At 39.0% G+C, this 26,195-nt stretch overlaps 3 protein-coding genes across 3 annotated transcripts; all 3 read left to right on the top strand.

Moving 5' to 3' along the window:
- The first annotated feature begins 624 nt into the window (after positions 1-624).
- LOC139952099 (inositol monophosphatase 3-like) lies at positions 625-9,507 on the top strand. Its single transcript, XM_071951053.1, has 5 exons — positions 625-979; positions 4,739-4,904; positions 5,883-5,984; positions 6,659-6,832; positions 7,414-9,507. Exons 1-5 carry the CDS (start codon positions 626-628, stop codon positions 7,674-7,676), a joined length of 1,059 nt encoding a protein of 352 aa, XP_071807154.1. The 5' UTR covers position 625; the 3' UTR covers positions 7,677-9,507.
- A 1,871-nt stretch (positions 9,508-11,378) lies between these two features.
- Positions 11,379-18,012, top strand: LOC139952098 (uncharacterized). The gene is made up of 2 exons (XM_071951052.1): positions 11,379-11,588; positions 14,271-18,012. Exon 2 carries the CDS (start codon positions 14,992-14,994, stop codon positions 16,618-16,620), a length of 1,629 nt encoding a protein of 542 aa, XP_071807153.1. The 5' UTR covers positions 11,379-11,588; positions 14,271-14,991; the 3' UTR covers positions 16,621-18,012.
- Positions 18,013-24,746: 6,734 nt separating this feature from the next.
- LOC139952686 (alpha-1A adrenergic receptor-like) lies at positions 24,747-25,799 on the top strand. The gene has a single exon (XM_071951887.1). It carries the CDS (start codon positions 24,747-24,749, stop codon positions 25,797-25,799), a length of 1,053 nt encoding a protein of 350 aa, XP_071807988.1.
- Positions 25,800-26,195: the final 396 nt, after the last annotated feature.

Genomic DNA, 26,195 nt, shown 5'->3' with positions numbered 1-26,195 from the left:
TTTTCTTTCCTACAAAACTTAATGCTATGACCATTTTCATAGCGAGTCCAGTGGCCTGGAAGTGGACCCGCTATCCCTCCAAAATTTGGGTATTTTATGCATGTTCATGGGCCCAAAACACACGCCGCGGGCGATGAAAGAACAATATATATATATATATATATATATATATATATATATACATATATTCAATTAAAAAGGGCCTGGACTTATACAACTTTCAGCCAAACTCTTTAATAATTCTTGAACCATAAATGCTAGGAGAGACCATGGAGGAGAAGCAGTTTATTATACCATCCATGATTATACGAATCATCCTGGCATGCTGCATCCGAATTGTAAAGTTTAGGGCGGCTTCCAGACTTCTTGATACCGAAATTGACAATTAGTAGGCGTTGTGATCCAAAACGATCTCAACCAGCCTCCCTATGGTAATTTTGTGCAAAGAGCTTTTGGGAAGAAAAAAAGTAATAACCCGGGTCAACTCGATCCGACCCCAAACTATTGCTCAATCGAATAATTCAGGTTCAGAATCCAAGCACCGTTAGTACTACAGCGCGCCCTCCTCCGTTCAAACTTTTCAACAACACGTCCACGCAAAACATTGGGAGGTCAAAGGTCAAAAATGGTCACTGCCAACATGGCGAATATACGGATTTCTCCGATTAGTTTCGTATTAATTTTCCTTCTAGCTGGGGCGGTGATCCTCTATGTAGAGAGATCATGGCACAGTGACAAGGGAGATCAGTTGATCGTTGATTCATCAACGAAGATAGACCTCAAGGCGCTTTTGTCTGCTGGGATTGGGGCCGCTGAACGAGGCGGAGTGGAGGTGAAGAAAGTTCACGATGAGCACCAACTTAACGCGAAGAGCAAAGGCGAGACAAGGGAAGGGGCCAATAACCCAGTGACTGATGGTGATATGAGATCACATAAAGCCATCGTGCATGGTTTGAAAAAGACATTTCCATCATTGAAGGTACGAATGCATCCTTTGTTTGTACTGGTATATCGTTTGTCAGAATTGGTTGTGGTTGGTTTTTTTAGCATGGATTGGAGCATGGACAGATGGAGGTCTGATTCTACCTCCATGATTGGACTTGGAGGTAGAAATAGTTGAGTGACTTTGAACTTGTTTTATTTTTAGTGAATTCACCGGGCATCCACTTGTTTTTTTGTCATGTGTGACAACAAACTGACATCGAGTCGAGTCATGACAGTGTGTGTGGGGTGGTGGCACTGATGAAATTTGCAAGAAGCATAAGTGTATAAAGCTTAGACCCATTAAGAAACTGGGGCGCTAGATTTCTTTTTTCGAAGTTTTGACATTATCGGTCATCTAGCATGTTAGTTGCGATAACGTAACCTTCCTGTCGATGGCGTAGCCGGAGGGTTATGGGTCATTCGCAATCGATTCAGGGCGAAATATTTTAGTCAACAGATTTGCTCATTTTTTACCACTTTCAAAAATCATGACACAAATTCTATGTATGAACACGAACTTCAATGTCTAATGAATTTAACATTCAAAAACACAATTGAGAAAATATTTTTAAAAACAGGACAAAACCTTACCAGATCCCGCGAGCGAAACAGTCACAAATTTCCCAGGTTCTATTTTCGAACCTGTCGCTGGTTACCAAGCGCTGACCCCAAGCGCTGAACCCAACCTCAGGTACCAGCCAATTGAATTGACGACCTGCCGACCGAGCCACAGTCGAGTTTGACTTAACCATTCTGTAAAAGGGGTGTTACAATGGGTGCAGCGGCAGTGCGCTAGAGTAAGTGAACAGCTGGCAATCGTAAACGGACAGCGCACACGCCCTGCCGCGCTGCCTTCTAACACCCCTTTTACAGAATGGTTAAGTCCAATAGCAATGAACATCGCGAAGTCACAAAATGGCGAAGCGACAGGTTCAAAATAGAATTTGTGTCATGATTTTCGAAAGGGGTAAAAATTTAGCAAATCTGTTGACTGGCTGTCAAAATTGTACGTGTTTGACCCTTTCGCCCTGAACAGATTGCGTGTGACTCGTAACCCTCCGGCCCCGCCGTCGGCAGGAGGGTTACGTTATCGCAACTACTAGCATATCTACTACTACTAGTACTAGTACTAGTACTTTAGTAGGGCTAGTAGATGACCGATAATGTCAAAACTTTGAAAAAAGGAATCTAACATCCCAGTCACTTGGTCTATATAAAGCGCAAGTATGATTTGACTTAGTTGCGATAACATAATCCTCCTCCCGATGGCGTAGGGAGGAGGGTTCGTTATCGCAACTGAACTTGATTTGACTGTCAATGAATGTATGCCTACAAATGATTACATAAACTATTAGTATAATCTTCTTCATTAATGAACGTTACCGATGAGAAAAGTTAAATCATGATTACTTTTTAGCCGCCAAAATCTTAAATTTGCTGAGACAACTTGAATTAAAAGACATTGGACACTATTTTGATTGGTAATTGTCAAAGACCAGTGCTCTCACTTTAGTGTATGTCATCATATGCATAAAATAACAAACCTGTGAAAATTTGAGTTCAATTGGTTGTCAACGTTGGCCCCCCAGTTGCGAGATAATAATGAAAGAAAAAACACCCTTGTAACACGAAGTTGTGGGCTTTCATATGCTTGATTTCAAGACCTCAAAATCTAATTTGAGGTTTTGAAATGTAGAGCCTAAATAAATCGAGCACCAATCAATCTATACATGTATACATGTATACACTTGTGCATTTACTAATTATAACCCAAACATCTCCCTTGAGCTCGAGTAACTAAAACCAACTGAGTATCCTTAGCCCCACCTAGGCTCTACAATTAAAGGACAAATAGTGAATTGTTTACACAGCAGTATTCTCAATTTCGTCAATACAAACTTTAGAACGTTAAATAAATTACAAACTGAGGATGAATATCCCCCCACCACTGTTCCTCAAAATACTAGGCCTGGGCGAATTATTTGAATATCCGGTTAATGGTGAATAGGTTTTCCTATCCGTAACCGCGAATGCCTTTTTTTCTTAACCGAATATCCGCATAGGGCGCGAATACCTATTTATAAACCGGATAGTTCTGTAATTACAACCAAGTAACCGGATATTCTTTAATATCGGAATATCCGCGGACGTCGGGCGACAACTGATATGAATGTTTTGTCAATGTCTGAATCCTTATGAAACTTCTATTAAGACAGCATCAAACAGCATAAATTAAGTATTTAACTATGCTCACCTCCGTGAAGAGTTAAAACAATTACATTTCTGACGTAATTTGTTCAAAGATTACAAAAGTTTTCCTCCACGTAGAGTCAATCACGATCAAAAGAATTAGCAAATCGCCATCTTTAAATTAGATTCGGTCATTTTATTAGTGAACCGAGTGACACTGGCTAAAACTAATATCAATCCGCCCATAAGATCTCATTCACAAACGAACAGCGCCCTCTAGCGGCAAAAAAATATATATATATATATTTTTTTAATAGCGCCCTCTAGCGGCGAAAAAACTATTCGAATATCGGTTAATTTCAGATAGTTGGCCAGCGGTAACCGAATAACAAAATTTCACTATTAGCCCAGCACTACAAAATACGTCGTTCTTCACATCCAAAACTAAAATACCTTCTTGTCAATTCCCATCGTCGTTTGTCCCCACACCTTAGGATGCACTCCACTTAACTCACAATAACACAACCCCGTACCTCAGTAATTGCACATCAAACAATACCTCAGTAGGATACAAAACATTGTTTACAGTTCATTCTAGTAATGTATACTCAAAACTTGCCCATCCAGCGAACCTTGCTTCCATGATGGTAGAATCTGGCTTGCAGAAAATGTTCCCTCAATTTTGTTGGTTTTAAGGAACAGCTCACTACATCTGTACAAATATTTTAAGCAGCAGAGCAGAAGAGCAGCAGAACAATTGGCATGCACTCTTCACCACTGGAGATTCTGCTGAATCCTTCCCACTATCCTTTCTCATATACTTCACACACACTTCTATGTACACTCTATCAGCCGACACCCTGATCCTTTCTTATGATAAACTTACCCCTAAGATTATGCAAATAAGCTGTACGGTTAAACTCGAGGTTCACTGCTCCTCATGTTGGGGTATCCCCTCTGGGTCAAAAGTGTGCATAATGAATAATTAATATTGACCCCAAACAACCATGGCCAATTGGGTCCTGGCACCAAGCCTGCCATGAATATTTACACAAAGTTAAAAAGAACTTGAACAAATTATATGCAATGTCTCTGAAGGAGAGACATGAATATTCATATAACATCAAAGCACTTTCATTTTTCTCTGACACAAAATCAAACTTTTGTGTAAAATTACTTCAGGTAGGGAGCTGTTTCTCACAATGTTTTATACTATCAACAGCTCCCCATTACTCGTTACTAAGAAGGTAAATGCTAATAATTATTTTGAGTAGTTACCAAATGCCAATAGTGTCCACTGGGGTTAAGTTATAGTTCCAGTCTAGTTTAGTAAGTTACCATTCAGATTAGTCCTGGTCAAATCCTTCTTATCCAACTTCACTGGTCTAAGTGACCCTCTTTCTGCAGTTGAGAGGATGTATTGAAGGGTTACGATAATCGCAACTAGGTTCACGCCGATTTTTCTGAGAAATTAATACAAACTACTATAGGCCATTTAAGAAAAAAGTCAATTTCTTGTTGAGATAAGTTTGAATAATCCTTTTAATTGCCTATTTATTATCAGGTTGTTTCTGAGGAGCATGAGACTGATGATTGGGATAAGAGTGCAGTGGTACCCCTGTCTATCAGCCGATCTGATGTGATTGAGCTGATCAAGGGAGATCAGTCGATACCCTTAGAAGATGTTACTGTCTGGGTTGATCCTCTAGATGCTACACAAGAGTACACAGGTATTGACAGAAACAGAGTCAAAGTGTTTTGGTTCATTCTAGGGTGTAGCCGAGAGGATGAGTTCTGGACAAAATTTACTGAGCATGAAATTTCTTCCTTGATAAAAACAAGATTACCAACCAAATTACCACAGCTGATTTTCAGAATTTAAGCAAACAGCTTACCAGTATACCTACCAGTAAAAAGCAATATGCAACAAATGGAAATTTGGTTGGTAATCATGTTGTTATCAAGGAAGAAATTTCATGCTAAGCAAATTTTTTGTGCTTAGCAGCTCTATGAAACTGGGCCCTGGTGTTTCTGTTCAGCAGAGTGTGGGTTCGAGTCCCAGTTATGACACTTTTGTCCCTCTGAGCAAGACACTTAACTATAATTGCTTCTCTTCACCCAGGGGTAAATTGGTACCTGTGAGGGCAGAGATGGTTCTTGTGATTGATTTAGCTTAGTATACGGCGCATATTTGTTGCACAGGCTGTATACTCCCCAGGGAGCTGAGATTGTTTATGGAATGAATTAAATCATAATTAATGGTCCAGTGGCTAATATTGTTGGGAGCGCTTTGAGACACCCTTCGTGTTTGTAATGCGCTATTTAAAGGCAGATGATTATATTATTACACAGGTATAGACGGGAAAAAAATGAATTGTTTTGGTCCATTCTAGCATGTTCGTATGTAGTTGCTAAAGGTTCTAGTTGTTTTATAAGAGGGAAGAAAACAAATCTCAAAGTAAACAAAGAGATTTGGGACTTAGAAATGAGCAAAAACTCTTTAAAACCAGGCTCTTACTCTTGTTCTTCGCGACTGACATATATGTTACTAAATATATGTTACTAAATATTAATAACATCTCATAGAATTGCTTGACAAATGCAGATATTATACTAAGCGTTACAATTACGTCAAGCCATACTGTGTCTGTACTTAACTGTATGGTATTGGGCTCAGATGGTTAACTTTGCACATTGTTTATTTACAGATGATCTTCTGCACTATGTTACTACGATGGTGTGCGTCGCTGTACGCGGTGTTCCAACCATTGGTATCATACATAAACCATTTATGGAAGCTCCGAACACTGGTAAGCTAACTAAGAATACATTATACAATTGTTGCACGCTGTGACGGGGTCCATGGCGTTTTGTACACTCGAGGGGGTAAATGGAACCCGAGGTGAAGCCGAGGGTGCCATTTCCCCTTGAGGGTGTACAAAACCCATGGATCCCAGTCACAGCGTGCAACATTTGTTTTGTTATACCTTTGTATAACTGTTATTCCTCTTCTCGAAGTTCTGTTGTCATCTTCAAACATTATTCCGACATTATTACAACATTATTACAATTACTCATTGTTTAATTAGCAGACGAATAAGAATTCCCTCGTACCCGCGCTTGTTTCATACACAGCGCTGGAAATCAACCCACGCTGGGAACGATTAAGTTACCCGGCCCGTCGATGTAACATGGGTTTTGTTGTGCGTCACATGAGTGGTTCTCGACCAATCAAACTTCACAGTTTGTTACTGAGGTATAACAATCCATGTTGTGTAACAGCGGGAACAGTTTTATAAGACAATTCAGTACCAATAAGATGTTCTGTCAATCATGCTGGAGGCTGAAATAGTTTGATCAATCATTTAATACAATGTTGGATGATGGTAAATGGTCATGCAGACATTAGGAGGGTTGACTATCTTCTTCTTCCTTTAGACAAAAACCTTAGTTATTTAACTACTATTTTCTTGTGATGTTACAGTTTGGGCATTTGTTGGTCAGGGCCACTCCCCAAACCTGAAATTACCCGTCAAGAAAGCCGACCTGTCAACGAGTCCGAAGATCATCGTTTCTCGCTCACACCAAGGGGAAGTGGAAGCAGTTGCCAAGACATCGTTTGGAAAGGATACAGAAGTTATTCCAGCTGGGGGTGCAGGTAAATACTGATGTTTAAGAAGTATAGTGGAGTTTCTCATGAAATGTTTATCTTTCGGTCATAAAAAAACTCAAGGAGTGCAAGAGTTTTTGGAAAATAGATTGCTCTGCCAGAGACCTGAACTCACTGGTAGAAGCATAAAAAAGAAGATCGGGTATAAAGAAATCAAGGAGTGTAAGATGTTTTAGAAAACTTTGCTCTGCCAGAGACTTGAGAACACTGGCAGAAGTAGACTGTCTCCCAAAAGGAAGATCTGATGATGCGTCATCATGGACCAGAAGCCGTCACTCACAGTTCCAGACTGGTGTCGATGGTTTGTTAGAAAGATAAAGAAATCAAGGTCAAAGGGTTTGGGTACGTCTTGTGCGACACAAAACACAAACGTCAACTGTGGGTTTTCCCTGGAATCATTCTCTGGAATTTTGCTCCCACATTTAAAAGTGAAACATGTTGTATTCTCTCCATTGGGTTCTTGGTAGTATAGTGATAAGGTTAACTTTTTTGAGAGTCCTTTGCTTCACCATCACTGAACTTTGAACTGAGGAATTTGTTACTCTTTATTTTGTCTTTCTCTCCACCAGGTTACAAAGTGTGGTCCCTGTTTGAAGGAAAAGCCGACGCCTACATCCACACAACGCTGATAAAAAAATGGGACATCTGTGCTGGTAATGCCCTTTTAAATGAGTTCAAGGGTAAAATGACAACGCTCAAAGGAAACGACATCGACTATAGCTGGAGCGTAGAAAAGCCAGACCCCAAAAATGAAGGTGGACTTTTAGCATCATTATGGGAGCACAAAATGTTTTTAGACAAACTTGCTCCTGTCGTTGATAAAAAACAATAAAACAAAAGCTATTTGGTTTGAGAATGATGTATTGATTTGTTGGGAGGGGCTGTCATTGTTGAACAGAGAGCCATGTAATGTATGACTATGAAAGAGGGGGTCGATAGACCTGTAGGTCTTTAGAAATGATGGTTTGGTACTTGCTGTAAAACATGTAAAGTAAGTAGTGGGCGTAGACATGTGTACCAACACTTTGAACACCCCAAACCCTTTGCAACAATAAGCAGTCCACTTATTACTTGATCAATATCATTCTGAAGTCGTGGTTCCTGAAGGGTTTTTTTTTTTTTTTTTTTTTGGGGGGGGGGACTTTCTTTGACTTAAATCAACAAGTTTTGGGTATTAAATGCAGTTTAGTTTCATAACATCTCTGTAAAAATAAAAGGTTGGTGGATGTTGTACCTTTTTTCTATAAGTCTATCAATTGACACTATTGGTATTTCATTTTCATATTCTTTGCACAATCAAATTAATTCTGCAAAAAGCTCAGCTGAACTTGTCCCAAATGTTGGTATGATTTTAGGCAAATTTGTTTTAGTTTAACTTGTGAGCAGGGCAATTGTGCTTGAAAACTTTAAGTAGAAGTTCAAAAATTCATGTGCAATATTGTTTTGGGAATCGACAACTCTTCTGGAGAACTTGATTGCATTTTAACTACCTTCATGAATCTTGGTATGACGCTAAGCTTGAAAAGATTACGATTCTCCTAAAAGCAACCCTGATGTTTTCAACTCTTTTTGTTTTCATTTTGTTTTCCCTTCAAAAAACCAAGGTTTATAATGCTGAACATTCCTTCTTCTTCTTTTACCAACTTAGTGAACATGCTTTTGTAGTCGTTTCATAAAAAAAATATTTTTGTTAATAGAAAAGTTGTGTGTTTTATTTTATTTGTAAACATAAGAGAAAAACTTAAGTAGCGATTAAATATTTGTTAGTTTTGCATCTTGGATAAGGAACAATATTTTGTTTTCATCCTTTATCAATGTGTATTACTACTGTATCACTTGGTAGCATTTAAACCCAAGACCTTTGTATTGCTAGAGCAGATGTGTTTCCATTAGACCACTGAGTTAGCCCAGTGGGAAGAGTCAGTTTGAATCATATATACCAAGCCTTGAAACAACCCACGGCCCCGTGCCCTGTGCTTTTGCTGTGGTGCCCTCTGCAAGGTTATTGTACAAATTTACATTTTTCTACAGAGGTGCCCCTTACCAGAGAGAAATTGCTGTGCCCCTTCAAGAGGGAAGTTCAAGGCCTATTATAGTGATACTCACCACCTTGTTAGAAATCAAGAGTTATGTAATAATATAGTAAAGGTTTGCTGTATACTTCCTTGGGAGCTGAGATGGTTTAAGAAATGAATTAAGGCCCAGTGACCAGGGGTACGAATTGAGACGCCCTTCGAGTGTGAAAAGTGCTATTTAAAAACTGGTTATTATGATTAGTATTATTATTAACATGTAATGATAAGAATTTTGCGGTTTCACATTTACTTGTTCTATAATCATGCATGTCGGTTTCTAATATTAGTTCTGGCTTTTGCGAGTTAGGATTTCAGATCACCATCAGAAGACTTTTTTATGCAAATGATGCAAATATTTTGCAATAGCGCCCTCAGTAGTTTGCATGCCACTAGGGTGTGTCAGAGTGTGTGTGAAAGGGGGGGGGGGGTTAACAACATAACTGGTGTGCGATACAACCGAAATAGGTTAATTCGATTAGAGTAGTTTATTACATGTAACTGATTTTCTTGTAACTAAATTTCAAAGTTCTGTGAGTTATACTAGTTCGATTTTTACAGTAATTTTCACATGCATGCTGTTTTGCTAGCGTGAAAGAAAAAGGAAGGAAAAAAGAAAGAAAAAAAACTCATTCATGTAAATGTTATGATCAGTTTATGCTAGATGTAAACTGAGATAAAGTTTTGTTGGTTTATCTGCTGCATGTTAAAAAATTACACAAAGTTTATGAGCAAATTTTGTAAAATGCAAACGCACATTTGTTTAAAATGTTAGTGAAACAAAAATGAATTTCAGGAAAGTGCAAAGTCAAAAGTTGTTTAGTTGAAAAAGAGATAATCTTTTTTGGGTTGACAAATTAATATTCTTCGAGAGTATCATGTTTGTATCTTGCGGTATAAAACACATTTTGTATTAATAACTTTCTACTAGTTCTTTCTTCAGTAAATATAAATGTTTCTACCTGACAGTAAAAGGGAAGACAGTTGAAGGTCAGAAGGTTTTAATTTTTAAATAACTGTATGACTCGATTCGAGAACAATACATTGTTTCTGGTTTTGTTGTAGAGAAACACAAAGTGTAAACTCGTGTGTATAGCATGGACCTATCGATATTATTATTTCTAAATAAATTTCTATTTGTTATTGACAGAAATCTGACTATTGTTTACTTCCTTTGTTTACCGTTTCACGAAACACAACATGATTGGTTAATACTTCCTGTCGTATATTTAAAGAGACACTCTTAATTTCATAATTACCAAACAGTTCACTTGGAAACCTGTTAAGTTTAATATTTGAAGCTTTACAACATGATAAACCTCTGGAAAGAACTGGTGGTTCTTAAAAGAAACACCGCAAGGGACAACTGCCTCGACCTTTAAAACGACCTTCTTGGAACCACAATTCTTCAAGAATCTCACAATAAACTAGTTCACTTCGTTAATTTCTAGTTTTAATTTTAACCCAAAAAAAAAACAGCACCATATGATGCAGCACTGCTGTGAGAAATATATAATCAACTATTTTAGGTTGCAAGTAATTAAAAACAAAAGATACACCGGCAGTTTATGTTGTGTGTAAGCAACACTTTTATTCCATATTTCCATAACTAATTTACTTTTTTGAAAGATAGTTAAGGTTCGAGGAATGATGTTTCTTGCAAATTTATAAACACGACAAAATCATGTTAAAGGAGTTCGATCTCAGGTAAAAAAAATACAAATCTGGTTTGTTTTTCTGTAATGTATCGTCCCTTTAAGAACAATGTGGTCTACTTCGCTTCCACTATTAACATCTTGTTTTGTTTTGTTTCGTATCGATTCAATGAAGTTTGTTTGTACAAACCACTTTACTTCTCTGGACCCCCCTACGAGTACTGAGTAAACATACGTGTAAACTATACCCGGTACCCCTATCGACCACTGATCGATTTATCGTGTTGCTAACGGCTGGTGTACCTGTTTAGGCTCTTTTGTTCATTGACAATTGATCCAGACATTATGGTCGTACGTACACTGTAGATGTAAACAGCTCCATGTGCATAAGCAGAGAGGGGCAGATCGTTACCCTTTGTTGTGGGATTATTATACCCAGTGGGGCTTTATAGGGGGGGGGGGGCTATCCTAAAGGGGCAATCTCAAAAGTTGAGGTTCGGTGAATTTTCGATGAAAAGTTGTATACGTTGATTAGAACATGGAGGAATTCCTCCATGATTAGAATAATGATGAGTAACTTTGGAAGTCTGTGCTTTATTTAAAGTAACGTTAGGACTCGTATTATTGTGCAAATAACGGCAAACACATCCGAGCAAAGGGCAACTATCTCATTCTGAGCATTTCTGAGGGACAGTAGGGAATTTTTGTGTGCTAAACTTTTGGCAAGTACCCTTAACAAAAGTTGACCTTATGCGGTTTGAAGCAGTCTGGGTACTACACTCTGTTTTCACCTGACAACATAACCAAAGTGACGTGAAATGGTCTACAATTTTGAGTTTTCTTGATCTGAGGGCGAAGTAGGATTAATTTATATCAATGATTGGTCGGAAGAGTTGATCAGAATGTTTGCTTTCCAGTGGGAGATTCTGGCAAGAGGTTAACTTATCCTCGTTTGCCACCGATATGTATACCGTCTGGAGTTGAGTTTACTCGGCATGCAGTGTTGCTGTTTACACGGTAAGTGTGTGGAAGGTTTCGAGTTCCTTGGAACCTTGGAACTTCATATTATATCGGTCCTGTTACTTCCACCGTGGTTAGGTTTATACATAGTCCATGGGGGCATGGGTACACTGTGTCACTGTGGTCATACTCAAGCAGGTGTACATTATGTGTTTGTTAGTGTTGATAAACTACGCGATTTGGTGAGTGTCGTCAAGGGTGACATGGGTGCATGTTTGCACCCCGGCTGTGCCTGCCGAACAAGGCCCCTATTGTGCCTAGAGGGGATTGCCTTGCCTTTAACCGGTAACTTTGACTCAAATGGGTTGTGGCCCATCACAAGGGATCAACCCATCACCCATTTTACTATTTTTTAGCAACATGCTCGTATGTGACCCTATTTCTACAGCTTGGCATCTACCAAGGTTATATTTGTATTATGTTCACTGCGACTTGTAGTGAAGTAGATGCGGTCGTTGTAGCGTTTTCTTTCATTAAATCTTTATTTTGTCATCTTGAAACCCATGAAATATGTTCCCAGCAACAGTTAAAAAGTAAAGTAAACATGGGCATTTGGTGCCAATCTCCCTAAATTGCTTGGTTACCGTTCAGTGGCCCACTTTTATTACTTTGTCCTTATAATACCGCATTTTATAACCGATATTAAAAGCTCATTTTTGAAAACTTCTTGTCTCTCTATACATTTGTATTGCTTTTTAATTTGACAGTTCAGCCCAACAATGTTCTGTTTCTCTGCAATCACTGTTACCACCAAACAAGACGCACAATCTCCTAAGCTGTATTTCCTTTTCTGATTTGTGTGAATTCTGACCGGTATTATTCATCAGTTAACACTATAAAACCTTCCCCATGAAGGTGTAATTTATTTTAGTAACTGATCAACTTTCAAATTGTTAAAAGTGGATCTAACTATTATACCTCTACGACCAGACGCTGTGGGGATATAATACACAATATATCTTAACAACAGGTTTATGAAGAAAAGAAGTGCACACTGCAAAAACTGAGGTGTTAATTTGGTTAATGTTGATTCCTCTTCGGTCACTTAAAGACACCGAAGAGCAATCAACATTAACACCATATATGTTTTTGCAGAAATAACTGTTATTTTAAAATCCTATTGGTGTTACCTTTGATTTTCTCTTCGCTATCTATATAATTTTATGTGGCAACACCCATGGTGTCAATTTTAACACCACCCCGGTGTTTGCAATGCACACAACGTTTACTGCAAAGGGATACTCAGCAAAGTACAAACAGAGATGCGAACTCACATTTACACATTATAAACACACATAATCATTTTCTATCTGAAAATGAGATCCTAACACCCTGACTGGGGGGTTCTTCCGTTTTTGATAAGAAGAGCTTATAATTTTGGCAAATATTAATGGGACATTATATCATTCCCCAAATACATGTAATACAGAGAACGGGGGTTCCAACGGGGTTCTTCCGGGTTTATTTTTTTAAGAAGAGCGTACACTTTTGGTAAACATTCACCGCTGATAATATTATTATATGGGACATTTTCACCAAGGGGACTTGTGGCAGTGGTGGCACAATATCAGAAAATGTGTGTATTGCGGATCATACCTAATCACTAAGCATGGTTTAACATCGGATCAAACGATTAGTACATTATATGATTGATAGTATAATCTTAATGCGGTTTACCGCGGAATACAAATAACATGTCGCATAGAATGGCTTGGATTACGTTGGTTTACGTTGGTGCCAATGACGTGGGATGTCACGAGGTTGGGGGAAAATGAATGGTATCAAAAATTGTGGCAAAAGATAAGTTCAAAATTCGGTTGTCTCGATCAGTTATTTTACGCAGGGCTGAGCAAATGTTAACTTGGGGGCGTGGGTGACTGGTTTTCTTTTACCAAAATGGTACATGTACGTTGTAAGACTGCAGGACGTGCAGTCACAAGGTTGTGGGTTCGAATCCTACCTATGCGCTGACGTCATAATGACTAGAGCATTTATTATCTTAAAAGTTACTATATCTCAAGTTCTTGCTTTGTGCAACTTATAAACATAAATATCCATTACACCAATGTTTGTTACTCTGTACAAGAGTCAGTGATTGGCTGTTGTAAGCTTGGTGTTTCGATCCCAATAGGCGTTTGCCGAGTTCCCTTGACGGGAAGATCATTAAAGGAACACGTTGCCTTGGATCGGACGAGTTGGTCAAAACAAAAGTGCTTGTAACCGTTTTTTATAAAATGCATATGGTTGGAAAGATGTTTTAAAAGTAGAATACAATGATCCACACAAGTTTGCCTCGAAATTGCGTGGTTTTCCTTCTACTGTGCGAACTAACATGGTCGGCCATTTATGGGAGTCAAAATTTTGACCCCCATAAATGGCCGACGTGTTAGTCTACAAGGTAAAAGGAAAACCACGCAATTTCGAGGCATGTTTGTGTGGATCATTGTATTCTACTTTTACAACATCTTTCTACCCATATGCATTTTATAAAAAACGGTTACAAACGCTTTTCAAAGACCAACTCGACCGATCCAAGGCAACGTGTTCCTTTAAGACAAGACAGACAGATAGCCATAAGATTAATCCTTTGATTTCTTTTATTGCTGGTTGTCCTTAAGATAGAGATATAAATGTGGAGATGCTATCTAAAATAGTTTGTTTCAATGTTTTTCTCCACAGTGATCGGAAACAACATGCAAGTTGCCAGGACGGGAAGCTGATAAAACTGCGCCCTCGTTAACACTTATCGACAATTCAAATTGATATTAGATGGGTGCTCGATGTTCTCCTAGCAACTCCCCCTCGCCATATGGTCGCTGAAGGGTCTGTTAACACACAAACCAACTCGGGCAGGAAAAATGTATGTTTTGCATCGATAAGTATTTGAAAGGCCGTCTGTTGACTCCGTATGTTGACGTTTCGTGTTGCCTGTCCAAATCTCTGAGGAACAGTTTCGTTCGGTTGACACTCGTCTGAACACGAATACTTTTATTCTCCTAATTCAATAGCTTGTTTTCGGTAGACAACGGTGGGGCAATGACAAGCTTTGTGCTTCGATAAACATTACACAAGGAAGTGTACACATCAGGGAGTTGGGGGAGTTGGTGAGAAAGCCGAAAAGCAAAGGTTAGGCTTTAATTTGTCAATATCGCTCTCTTGTGTATTTTGCAACGGGAAAAACTTGGAGTGTTAATTACCGGAGTGTGAGAGGCAATTTGAAAGCGATCTGGTAATGGATCAACTTTTTGTGTATTGAATCACCGTAAAGTGAGCATGGTGTTGTTGGAATGCTGCGTTAAGTCGACCTTCGTATGATATTGGCTACGACACCCGATTTCAGACTGAAAAGCAGTGAGCGATTGAATGGGGGTGTTGTAGGGGATCGTCGCAGTTGCAAGCGATGTTCGCACAAAGGAAGAGCCATTTGCGTGCTGTATCATCATCCACAGCGGGGCTGAACACATTGAGCACCCCGTCCTCGGCATCCCCGGGCAGGAGGGTTCAATCATGGGTCTACGGGGAGCGAGACCCGGCCTCCAGACCCGGTCGACCAGTCCGAAGCTTCTCCGCAGAGTCACTACATGTCATCCCTCAGACCAAGGATATCAACTCGCAGTTCCAAACGGTCCTCGGGAAATGCCTCTTCGACCAGGCCGTTCAAGGCGCCGAAGATGCGGGTCAACAGTCACCGGTCGCCACCCGGGGCATGACGCCGATGCCAGGTAGCGGATCACCCGGTAGCTCCAGGCCGGCCAGTAGCCAAGGTTCAACGGGAACTAATTCGCCACTGATGGATACTAGCCGAACCACGATCAGACTTCGACCGACCAGATGTACCTCACCTTTGGTTAAAGGTAGCCGGTCGTTTGACTCGTACATCAACAACGGCTCGCTAGACCAAGTCGCCATTGCCAAAGCCAGAGGGCCGCTGGAACCTCCCAAACCGTGCATTTACAAATATATACACAGGGTTAAAACAGCCTCAAACAATAACCTAAATGACTTCTCTCTCAAATCTGAGTTCACTGACAGTTTGAGGGAGAGCGAAAGAGAGAAGTATTGGAAGGGAAAAGTGGAAGAGAAAATCATCGAAGAGGAAATGAACGAAAGGAAAGAGCGAGAGAAGGCAGAGATGATGATCATTTTGGAAGACATGAAAAAGGAATACGTTGTGAGAAAAGCCAAAGAGGAAGCTGAATTAAGAAAGAAGCAGGAAGAACTGGATAGAATCGCAAAGGAGAAAGAGGAAAAAGAGGCTCTTCTGGCTGCAAGTATTGCAAACCAAAGCATTGCAGATGATACACTTTCTGTTATTTCAAGCAGTAGTAAAAGCAGCAAAAAGAGATCCTCAAAGAAAGGTGGACGTTCAAAAAAGGATAAAAACTCGAAGAAAGGAAAGAGCTCCTCTAAAAAATCAGCGAAGAAGAGAGCTTCCGTTTCCCCGTCGCGAGATGAAAGCAACCAAGGATCAGGGAGGAATACGCCCCAGCCAATACTCAAATCTGACGGTAGGCGGCAGTCCAGTGCCGAACAGAGCGAGAACAGCAGCGGAACCGGTAAGACAAAACGAGTAACGTTCCGCAAGAACTTAGTTAGTTCCCAGACATTCAAGTCATCTAAGCCCGTCTCCCCCAAGAAAATTTCTCCCAAGAAATCGTTTCCAGGCTCAGCGGGTTCGGAGTCCCGTTCCTCCTCACCAACTCGCGGGGACAAGAAGTCACGATCGAGCAGCCCGAAGGGCAAACGAACCCGGGGTAAGGGTTCCAAAAAGGGAACCAAGAAAAAGTCAACCGTTGATGCAGAACCACAAGTTGAACCTCCAAAGGAACCTGAACAAGTCCCAGAACCTGTCGAACCAGAAACAACATTAGAACCGGAAGAACCTAAAGAACCAGTCGTTATAGTTGTAGATGAACCACCGGAATTTATCCCTGCTGTTGATTATAAGACTCGTAACCAAATGGTTGAAGAGTGGCTTTACTACCGGACTAGTTCGGCTAACCGTAAGGCCAACCCTCCAATTTTATGACGTCATTATGACATGACAAGCTTTGTGGAAGAAAACCTCCTTTTAAGAGTTTGGACAAAACTTAACTTGATTTATTTTTTGGTAAGCCGAGTTTGAAATAGATTGTGTTCATGTGAAAGAATCATGTTTTTACAAAGGGGAAGTTTTTCAACAATGACATCGAATCCTGAATTATATAGAATTTTATAAAAAGTAAAATTTCGGTTGGTTTAATGCCTAAAATATTTTAGAATTGATATGAATAAGGGTGTATAAGACATGCAGCAATAATTCTCGAAACACAAGGATCAAGTTATTTTCCTATAACAGGTCAGTGAACGCTGTTAAGATTGAAAATATATTTAACTAATATTTAAATTTGAGTGTGGCATTTTGGAAGACACCCACCACCAGGGCCCAGTTTTTTAAAGGGCTGCTTAGGCAAAACAATTAGGTTAGCATGACAACATTACGCTTTACCAGAATAAGTTTACTTTGGGCTCAACTTCATAAAGCCTGTTCACATAAAAATCTGCTAAGCACAGGAAAATATTGCTTAGCAAAAATAGGTTACCAAAATACATTTGATAAAGTTTACATTGGTGCGACTGGTGCCCCACGCACTTTGTGCTTACCAAAGAAATTGTTTAAGCAGTACTTTATGAAATTGGACACATGTCACAAGTAAAATGTATGACTGTTGTCCTGCTCATTTCTGCTCGGTAGAAAATTGCTAAGCAATACTCTCTGCCTAAGCTGCTGCATAAAAATGGGCGCGGGTGTGAACCTGTGCAGTGCGCTCTTTCAGGAATGCACGATTGGTTAAAACGTTCACAACTATAATATAACTTGCAATGTTTACTTCCAAATACACCTTTTTGTGGTGCCATCTTGATCCTTTCCCATTTTAATCAATGTAATCAAACCGATGCTAGAAGCGCATAATAGACTGGTTCCCGTTTTTTCAACGGATATTATCATCAATTACTGTTGTTTGATACTGGAAACATGACCAATATGGTGGATGGAAAATGTCTATGGTACACCAGATGAATTTTTTTCAAACATTTTTCCTTAGGGTACAAACGTTTCGTTAAAACAACTTTCAAGCCGATTTCTTCTTACGATTGTTGAAGTATATGTGAATGTTGAATATACAAGTGGTTAAATCATCACTTGCTTTTTATTTCTTTTGCCAAATTATCAGCACAAATTACAAGGAGTACATTTATTTCTTGTGGTATTATGTTCATTTGTTCAGTGCACGGTTCGCTATAAGCACTCTCCGTCAGCCAGACCTGATGTTTTGTGATAATTTCAGAGGCTGACGAATCACTTTTATGTAATGATGAACTTTATTAATTTTAAAGATAAAATCTACTTATTAAAAATTAAATGTTGTATATACATTCAACCGAATGGAGTTTGTGTAGTAGACAAGTTATTTTTAGTTGGATAGTGAGGGGGGGGGAGTTAACAATGATGGGGCAGGGGCAGGGGTAAGGGGGGTGGGCACGTGCCCCCATTGATGAACGTGCCCCCTGGGTGCCCCGCTTGAAATCTGGAAAATTTAAGATATAAAAGTCGGAAATGTGATAATTTAATGTGATTTTAATGTCGTTTGTCATGGGTTTTTTCATCTTCATGCAGTCAATTCCATTGTTTTTATATTCACACATCAGATTATCGTAAAAAGGGTAAAACAAGAACACTGAAAAGGGGCTTGCTAACGAGAAATGCTCCTTAACGGAAACTACACTCGCTACAGTTTTACAAACTGGCAAGACACCTAGAAACAAACCGGTGCAACCCCTGTATTGTCTCTTAAAAGTTCACCAAGTTTCGGGGATTGGGAGGTGGTGGGCTGGGGGGACCAAGACGATTGCCTGTGCAGAATCGAGTGTAAAGACTTTTCGACCACGAGAGGGCGGTACAGCAATATTGTAATCGAACTGCACTATCCGAAGCCGTTTTACATTATGTTATCAGCATTGACATGGATATTGTGACAAATATTATACGCTGGATGTTGGTCTTGCGTGACTTAAAAACACTTGAGGCCTGAAACTCATCAGGAAATTTATTAAGACTTTAGGGAAGTATTTTCGGAATTCATTACGCTTATCTTGTACATGTATACTACGAATGCCGAAAAATGGCTAAATTACAAACAATACCATTTGACGACACGCATGAAGCCTAAGTGCGGATGCCTAAGTACATACGTTTATCCATTGTTCTTGGAAAAGTGTGAAATCGCATATTAACCCTATATCCCTCCCCCCAATCTTCCGAAGTCTTCCATTACAGTGAGAGAAGTTTGACAACTTCTGCCTTAATCAAAGCCAAAGATCTCTGTTTGAGAACGATAAAGTTAATCACCCTTATTTGATTTAGTTCCCCTCGTGTGTGTTTAAAACACAGAAAAATAAGGAGTGCTCTTAAATGTTTGAGGAACACACATTGCCTGTCTTAGATAAGCTATTACTTTGTTATCACCCGTTTATTTACTCGAAGATGTAGCTCATCTTGATAATTATTTGTCTTGTTTCTTTTTATATAAATAGTTGACGATTGGCTTTACAAGAAACGGGTCTAAAAATTCGTCCGTCTTAGGGGGAATGAGATAAGAAGCTGTCACCAAGACTCGGTGGTACTTGACAGTAATTCTTGTCAAATATACACATGTACTTACATGACGTAAGTCGAATCTCTTAAAAGCTGGCAGATACGACAGGGCACAGAACAAAAATTACATGGGTTGTGGATAATTCATTGCATTATAGGTGCTTTAAAGGTTGCTAGATATTGGCAAGTTTATGTACATTGTTAAATGACGTCACGATAACATCACCGTGAGATTGTTTATGATTTTTTCATGTTTACACTTTTAAGTAATAAATTGCCAACTGAACCTTTGTATAATTTAGTTGTTTAAATGGAGTAGTTAAGTTATTACTGCTTTGAAACTAAAAAGATTTCAAAATTCAGTTGAGTAATTTGACATTGTCGATTACGAATCAACTGTGCATTTGTGTAATCAAATGCATTCGTGTCTGGTTATTCATTGGCTCAATTGCTAAAAGGCGTTATCAATGTAGGTGCTATAATTTAGTGCCAAATAGCCTTTGGCAAGTTTGCTTGTTCCTGTCTTTAGCTTGCTTAGAGAGCCACTTAGTACTTCGTGGCTTCCGGTAATGGATGTCTCTTATTCACAAACAGCATTATTTCTTAGCACTTTGTAACCAACTTCGAAATTTGGGAAGGTGGTATTTGGGGTAGGTAGTTGAAGTCATGGTGTGCAAGTAGTTTGCAGAAATCGGGCGTTAAGTAAACGTTTGAGAATAATTATTCACTTTATGCAAATCTTTAGTGCGAGAATTACACTATACGCATCTAAAGATCCGCATAAAATGAATAATTAATTTAAAACGTTTCTTTAACGCCCAATTCCCTACTTGCCCACCATGACTTCAACTACGTACCAAAAATTACCCTTTGCCAAATTTCGATGATATTCAATCATTCTTATGTAAATAATCAAACTCAATACGATACACCCAACCCCGGGAGCCATGAAGAACAAAGTGGCCCACTTAGGAAGTTAAAGACAGGTGAAAACGAAATATTCAGCTAATTGTATAGTCCTGCATCATTACCGAAATATACTTGTAATTCCAGCCATGTAGCGCTACTCGACATCGGTACTGGGAAACAAGAAGTTCCACTGCGCACCCGGCAACAACCGATTGCCATCTTGGCATTGCAGTATTCCAGTACAGATTCAGTCTGTCTGATGTTCCTATTGATTTGATCAAGATTGTATCCTCAAATCATGTTTGCTTTTAGACTCATTCAAACAAAGACAAAACTAAGCTACGACTCTACGGGGCTTTGGAAGAGCCATCCAATTCTGTGAGTCCTGACATGAATAATGTTCCCGATAATGTATGCCGACACAGATAACGTTCATTCCAATCCTAAATACTTCAAGAAACAGTCAAGAAAACAACAACATTGAAGTTTTTTGTTATCAAGAACACCGAATCCAGCCATGTTTAGCAGGCGCCAACCTAGCCCACCTTGTTGAGATGTTAATGGCTCTCTTTTCACATCGGTCTCCCCACTGTTGTTATGGCGACCGTGCTTAGACCGATGTTAAAAGAGAGCCATTAACTGCTCAACAAGGTGGGCAAACGCCAACCGTATTTCTGGCCATAATATAAACGGTATTGAGGGCATCTCAAACGTACGCTATTGAATGAATTTATACTATAATTTGTAAAGTGGTCAAATTAAAACGAATGTGCACACTAGAGAATATAAATATAAATGGGGAACGTGAGGTGTACTCGTAATCTTACAAAATAAAGCAGTTTAGGCCTATATACTTTATACTGATTGATTTAGTGTAAATGCATACACAACGTTAATTAACAGGGCTTTTCATTCTTTAAAATCCGCTCGCTGCCATGGGTGCGGTCCAAAGAGCAGGGTCAGTGATTGCCATGGCAACGCACAAGCTACAACCTTAACCAATGTGGGAATAAGAAAATAAATAAATAAGCCCTTGGTTTGATATTGTATTTGTATGTTCTTGTCAATTTATCGTCTTTGATTGTTTGGTTTTTGGTTAGCCTTCGAGAAAGACTCCGCTATAGGTTTGACGTCAGAACTCTCACTATTTTTGTGCAAATACTGACTAGGTAAATTGGTTAGCAGTTTGCATTTTGCATTAGCTTAAATTTGTATATTTGTTGTAGGTAGACAATTTGCTCTACCAGAAATGCGTATAAAGCCTTCAAGATTTTCTTCAAGATATTCGTGAGTTCTGGATTGGCAAGATTCTTAATTGACAATACCTAATTGATCGTAGTTTGAAAAGCTATCAGTAAAACAAACCCATTATACGGGCCCCCGTTAATCATTGTTTCCTAAAGTGTTTGATTCATTGGTTTATGCCGTTTCGTTTGCGGCTGGCCATTATACCTTCACACCTCGAAGAAAAACTTGATTCCACAGTTCAACTCTTCTAATTAATAAAAGGGAGTGGTGCAAAACAGTGCTTGCGTAATTAATATCACGCGCATGCGCTTGTTTGGTCAGTCGTTTGCAAGCTCGGTTATAAAGTCAATTTCTCTCGACAACTGAAGGAACGCGGATCTAGTCAGCTGCTGACAAGACGTCTTGAGAAATCGTAAGCCATTTTGTTAACAACGAAGTTTTTGAATGAGTTTGATAAACTGTATTGACGTAAGTAAATACACTTTATTCTGTTGTATGTTTTTAAGTGGAACTATTTTTAAAAGTATACAAACCGCACCAAGGTATATTTCTGTCATAAAACAAATTATTTTCAAGTACTATCCTTTTGCAGCCGGTAATTGCCCATTGTTTTCTTTGGATAATTTAACCGTTTGGAAAGCACGTCACAAAATGACTTAGGTTTGTTTAAAAAAATATATATACAAACATAGACACTTGAAGTGTGAAAATCTGGTCATTGTGACGCATGACTCTGTAAACAAAGATTATTCTAAATGAATCAATCACCAGATAAATATTTCCATCTGAAATAGAGCAACTGCGCCAAATCTATGAAGATATCAATATCAGAACATCCAGTCATTAATAACAAAATCGATTGCCACAGTCAAAAGGGCACTATTAGTAAGAACCATGCGCAAAAAAAACTTTCAAATTCTTGGACGGTGTTTTCTCCGCACTGCCCGATGTTTTACAGAACAGTTAGATTGATGTACAATTTGCAAGACGTAAAACTAACAGAGTCGGTGTTCACAAGATACACATCATATTACGAAATTCGCTTCATAAATCCAATCGCTTCTCTCAAAATACTGTTGTTTGGACTTACTTTATAAGAGTGTTGTTCTTGTACAAAAACACACGGAGTTTTGTAATTAATTGTGGGTAGCGATTTCAGAAAATACATGAATTTGCTTCTTGAAATATATTCAACGCAGCTGAACGGTTCACCATTTTGTGACGGAGTCAAACATTTTGGTTCTTCAAAATAATGTATCATGTCATGTCATCAATTTACACACTGAACCACACAGTTTCAATACTATATTAACAGTTATTATTCTATTTTAAAAATATCTTTCCAACCATATCATTTCAAAACAAAGTGGTCAATCTATCCGAAGGCAAGTAAGTGTACCCTATATTTAGGTACTAATTGGTAATGTAATCAGCAATTTAATTAGCAAATCGGCACAAGAGAGTTTCCGATTCCCCTACCAATTTCAAAAATCAGATTTGACATTAAAAACACTTCTTGTATCTCGTTTCAATCTATCCGAGGGTAATTACTATTGTTTAAGGATTCGGATACTTTTTTCAAAATGTCAACAGTTTTACATTAAACTTACACGGTTTGAAGATAATACTATAGTAGTAGAAAGCTTCCCTTCAATAATTACTTACGGCTGTAGTTTTTTTGAAAATGAGTTTTAAAAAAGTCACAAAATAATTTTCACGTGTAAAAATGATACCATTTAACATACCACAACTGCATACGTTTTAACATGCTAACACTGAGACGGAAATTATTTTGGTGACATTGTTTTACACATTTCTCAAAAACTACAGCACCTCTGCCCAAAAGTAAAATTTCAATGGCAGCTTTCTGTGTAAGTTTAATGACGTGTAAGTTTAATGTAAATCTGTGGACATTGTGTTTTGTAATTGCGTTAGAAAAAAGTACATAGACCCTTTAATTGTACCCTTAATAGGTTTACTATAATTGGTATATGTAATAAGCAGTATTAGCCTAACGTTGAAAAAGTTAAATTGAGGTTTTCAAAGACTATCGTTAAAATGCAAACCAGACTGTGGGGACCAATTCTAGTTTCTCGTTTAGATTAAGCAACAATTGGCTGAATGGAAACGTATTCTTATGATTGATTAATTGATTTTTATAATTGATGAGACATCTGAATAGTTATGCTCTTCCAAAAACCAGGTGATAAATCATAGTATTTTAAACGAAAACATTTCAAACACATTAACCGTCACAGCACTAGATTATATAATTCAACTTCTCTGATCATTTTTAGTTCTTTTCGTTGTGTTTTGTTTTTATTATTTTAAACATTTATTTGTTTATTTTATTTGCTTCGTATTCCAAGTGACAAATGACCTACCGGCAGAACAACCTTCCACTTCTACCAATAAATATCGAGAATCCTCTAGAGTGACAATACCTTTTCAATTGACTCGCGTTCCATTAAAGTCAAGAAGCCGAGTTCCAGTGACACTTCACCGTTGCCACCAACACCTTAAAAACAACCGTTTCAGGGGAATACGCTTTCTTATTAAACCGTTTGCCGCGTGAGTTATTAACAGTTTAGAGGCAAGTTCATTCATTATAATAACTGTGGTTGGTTGAAATTTTCTACGTCAAAGTTTAATTGAAGGAAACACTGCACTTATAGGCAAAACTGTTACAAATTGTGCAGATAAGTGCCAGCACGAACAAAGATGGATATAAGCCGGCTATGCTTAAAGTGAAGCGTTTGTTAAAGCTCACATAAACCTGCAAAACTTAAAACAAAATAAGTCTAATATAGTAGTAGGTTATTTAGACTACGAACTGTTTATAAAGATTGCTCAATAATAGTTGTGTATTTATAATTTTTCAATATCCAAGTCATAAATGGTTTTATTTGTATCTACATACAGGATGGGCTTGAAGAAGTCTTGTCATATGCAAATGGAATCGGAGCCTTAAAACGTGAAGAAAGTGTCCACCTCAACCTTGCATCTTTGAAGTTCCCTGAGTAAAACGTAAAACAAGGGACGAATAAGCTATCATTGGATATGGTGTGGATAATTTAATAAGACCAGATCGATCAACAACGGACAGTCTCTCACTAGGAAACTACATCAAAGCCGCCAACCAATCTCCGAAACACTTAAATATTCTTGAAGTGTCAGTTGCCAAGGAATATTCTTCACGCTGGCTCCATCATAGAGAGTTTTTCACAACGCCCTCTATGTTACAAAAAAGTCACGCAACAACCACAAAATCAACGTTTACAAAATGTTATTTTCATGTTCTTGAGAATCCTATACAGTAAGAACTTTATCTTGAGAGTTGAAACTACACGAGCATCTTAAAAATGGAGGAAGGATTTGTGAATCAATCCAACTTGACTCTTGGACCAGTGTTCCCCCCTAGAGCCATTCCAAGCAGTCCTCTGATTGGTCTAGAAGTATTCCTCGGCTCAGTGGGATTGGTCGGTAATGCCCTCGTGTGTATAACGATATGGCATAGTAAGACACTGCACACCCTCACCAACTATCTGATTCTGAACTTGGCCATTGCTGATTTTCTCATCTCGTTATGTGCAATACTGAATCCCTGGCTAATTTGGGAGAAGTTCAGTTCAACCGTATTGCCGATGTGTTACACTGATGCTAACATCGATAGCTACCTAGATGTACAGGTGTATTCTTTATTCCATCGAATCTTCACGGATAGCTCACCGCTGTGCCTGCTCCTTGTTACCCTTGAGCGGTTCGTGGGAATAGTCCAGCCCCTCAAACACCCCACCTTCTTCTCGACCTCGAAAACCGTTATTCTTCTCCTACTGACCTGGGCCGTGCCGTTCCTCCTTGAGATTCCGGCCGGACTCTGGTTCATCGTCAAGTACATCCAGAACAATTGCATGGCGTCCAATGCACGAGACGAGCCTGGGATCATCACCTTCCCGGTCGTCAGTTCCGTGATTGCCGTCATCGTTCCGGCGTTGATCATGGTATACATGTATATTGTGATCCTTCGGAACTTAAAACGGAGCGCCAGGAACCTAGAAGAACAGGGAATCCACGGACCACCACAGGAACTCCACAGGGCTCATCAGAAGGTGGTAAACACCCTCGTTCTCGTCACCATCGTCTTCATCGTGCTTATATTCCCATGTAGGGTTATCTACATCTACACTGTAGTCAGTCTGGTTCCGACTGCCCCACAGCCCGTTGTCTTACAACAGATCGTCCTAATTCTAGGAGTCCTGAATTCCGGCATCAATCCCGTAGTGTACGGATTCAAGTATGATAAGTTCCGTAGAGCCTTCATTGATATGATGTGTTGCTGCTGTAAGAGATCTAGGGATAACGCTGTACATACCGAGATGAATGCGACACGTGGTACACAATCTACGGATCCATGATCCGGTGTGACAGGAGATTCTGGGGTCCCCCACCCCCAACAACTGCGTCCAAACTTCTTCTGATTGTGCCCTCTTATGAATCGTCCTACTCCAGCCCTTGTTTATTTTCCATGGGACCGAATCTCCGGCGGAGAGATTTCTTTAAGACATCAGCCAAGACAAATAATGTACTTTTCAGATTGGGGACACAATGTTGATCCATGAGATACATGGGGATGGTGGGTGTGTATTCCCCTTCTTAAAACAAGTGAAATGACTTTGGACTTTTCAATTGAAAGACAGATGTCAAAAATATTAACAAAAATATAGCCTTAAATTAATGTCAAAGCTTATTTGAGCGTTATTGTTTTCCAAATCACATTGCCCACTTCTGATTATTGGTGCGACATTTCAGAA

Source organism: Asterias amurensis, chromosome 20, assembly GCF_032118995.1.
Source record: "Asterias amurensis chromosome 20, ASM3211899v1".
Lineage (NCBI taxonomy): Eukaryota > Metazoa > Echinodermata > Asteroidea > Forcipulatida > Asteriidae > Asterias > Asterias amurensis.
Note: the sequence above shows the minus strand (reverse complement) of the source record. Positions and strands in the feature narration are given on the sequence as shown.

Excerpts from the sequence above, each read along its gene's own strand:
- LOC139952686 (XM_071951887.1), top strand. The coding sequence starts at position 24,747 with ATGGAGGAAGGATTTGTGAATCAATCCAACTTGACTCTTGGACCAGTG.
- LOC139952099 (XM_071951053.1), top strand. The coding sequence starts at position 626 with ATGGTCACTGCCAACATGGCGAATATACGGATTTCTCCGATTAGTTTC. Across the intron at positions 980-4,738 it reads AGACATTTCCATCATTGAAG|GTTGTTTCTGAGGAGCATGA; the intron begins GTACGAATGCAT and ends ATTTATTATCAG. Across the intron at positions 5,985-6,658 it reads TATGGAAGCTCCGAACACTG|TTTGGGCATTTGTTGGTCAG; the intron begins GTAAGCTAACTA and ends GTGATGTTACAG.
- LOC139952098 (XM_071951052.1), top strand. The coding sequence starts at position 14,992 with ATGTTCGCACAAAGGAAGAGCCATTTGCGTGCTGTATCATCATCCACA.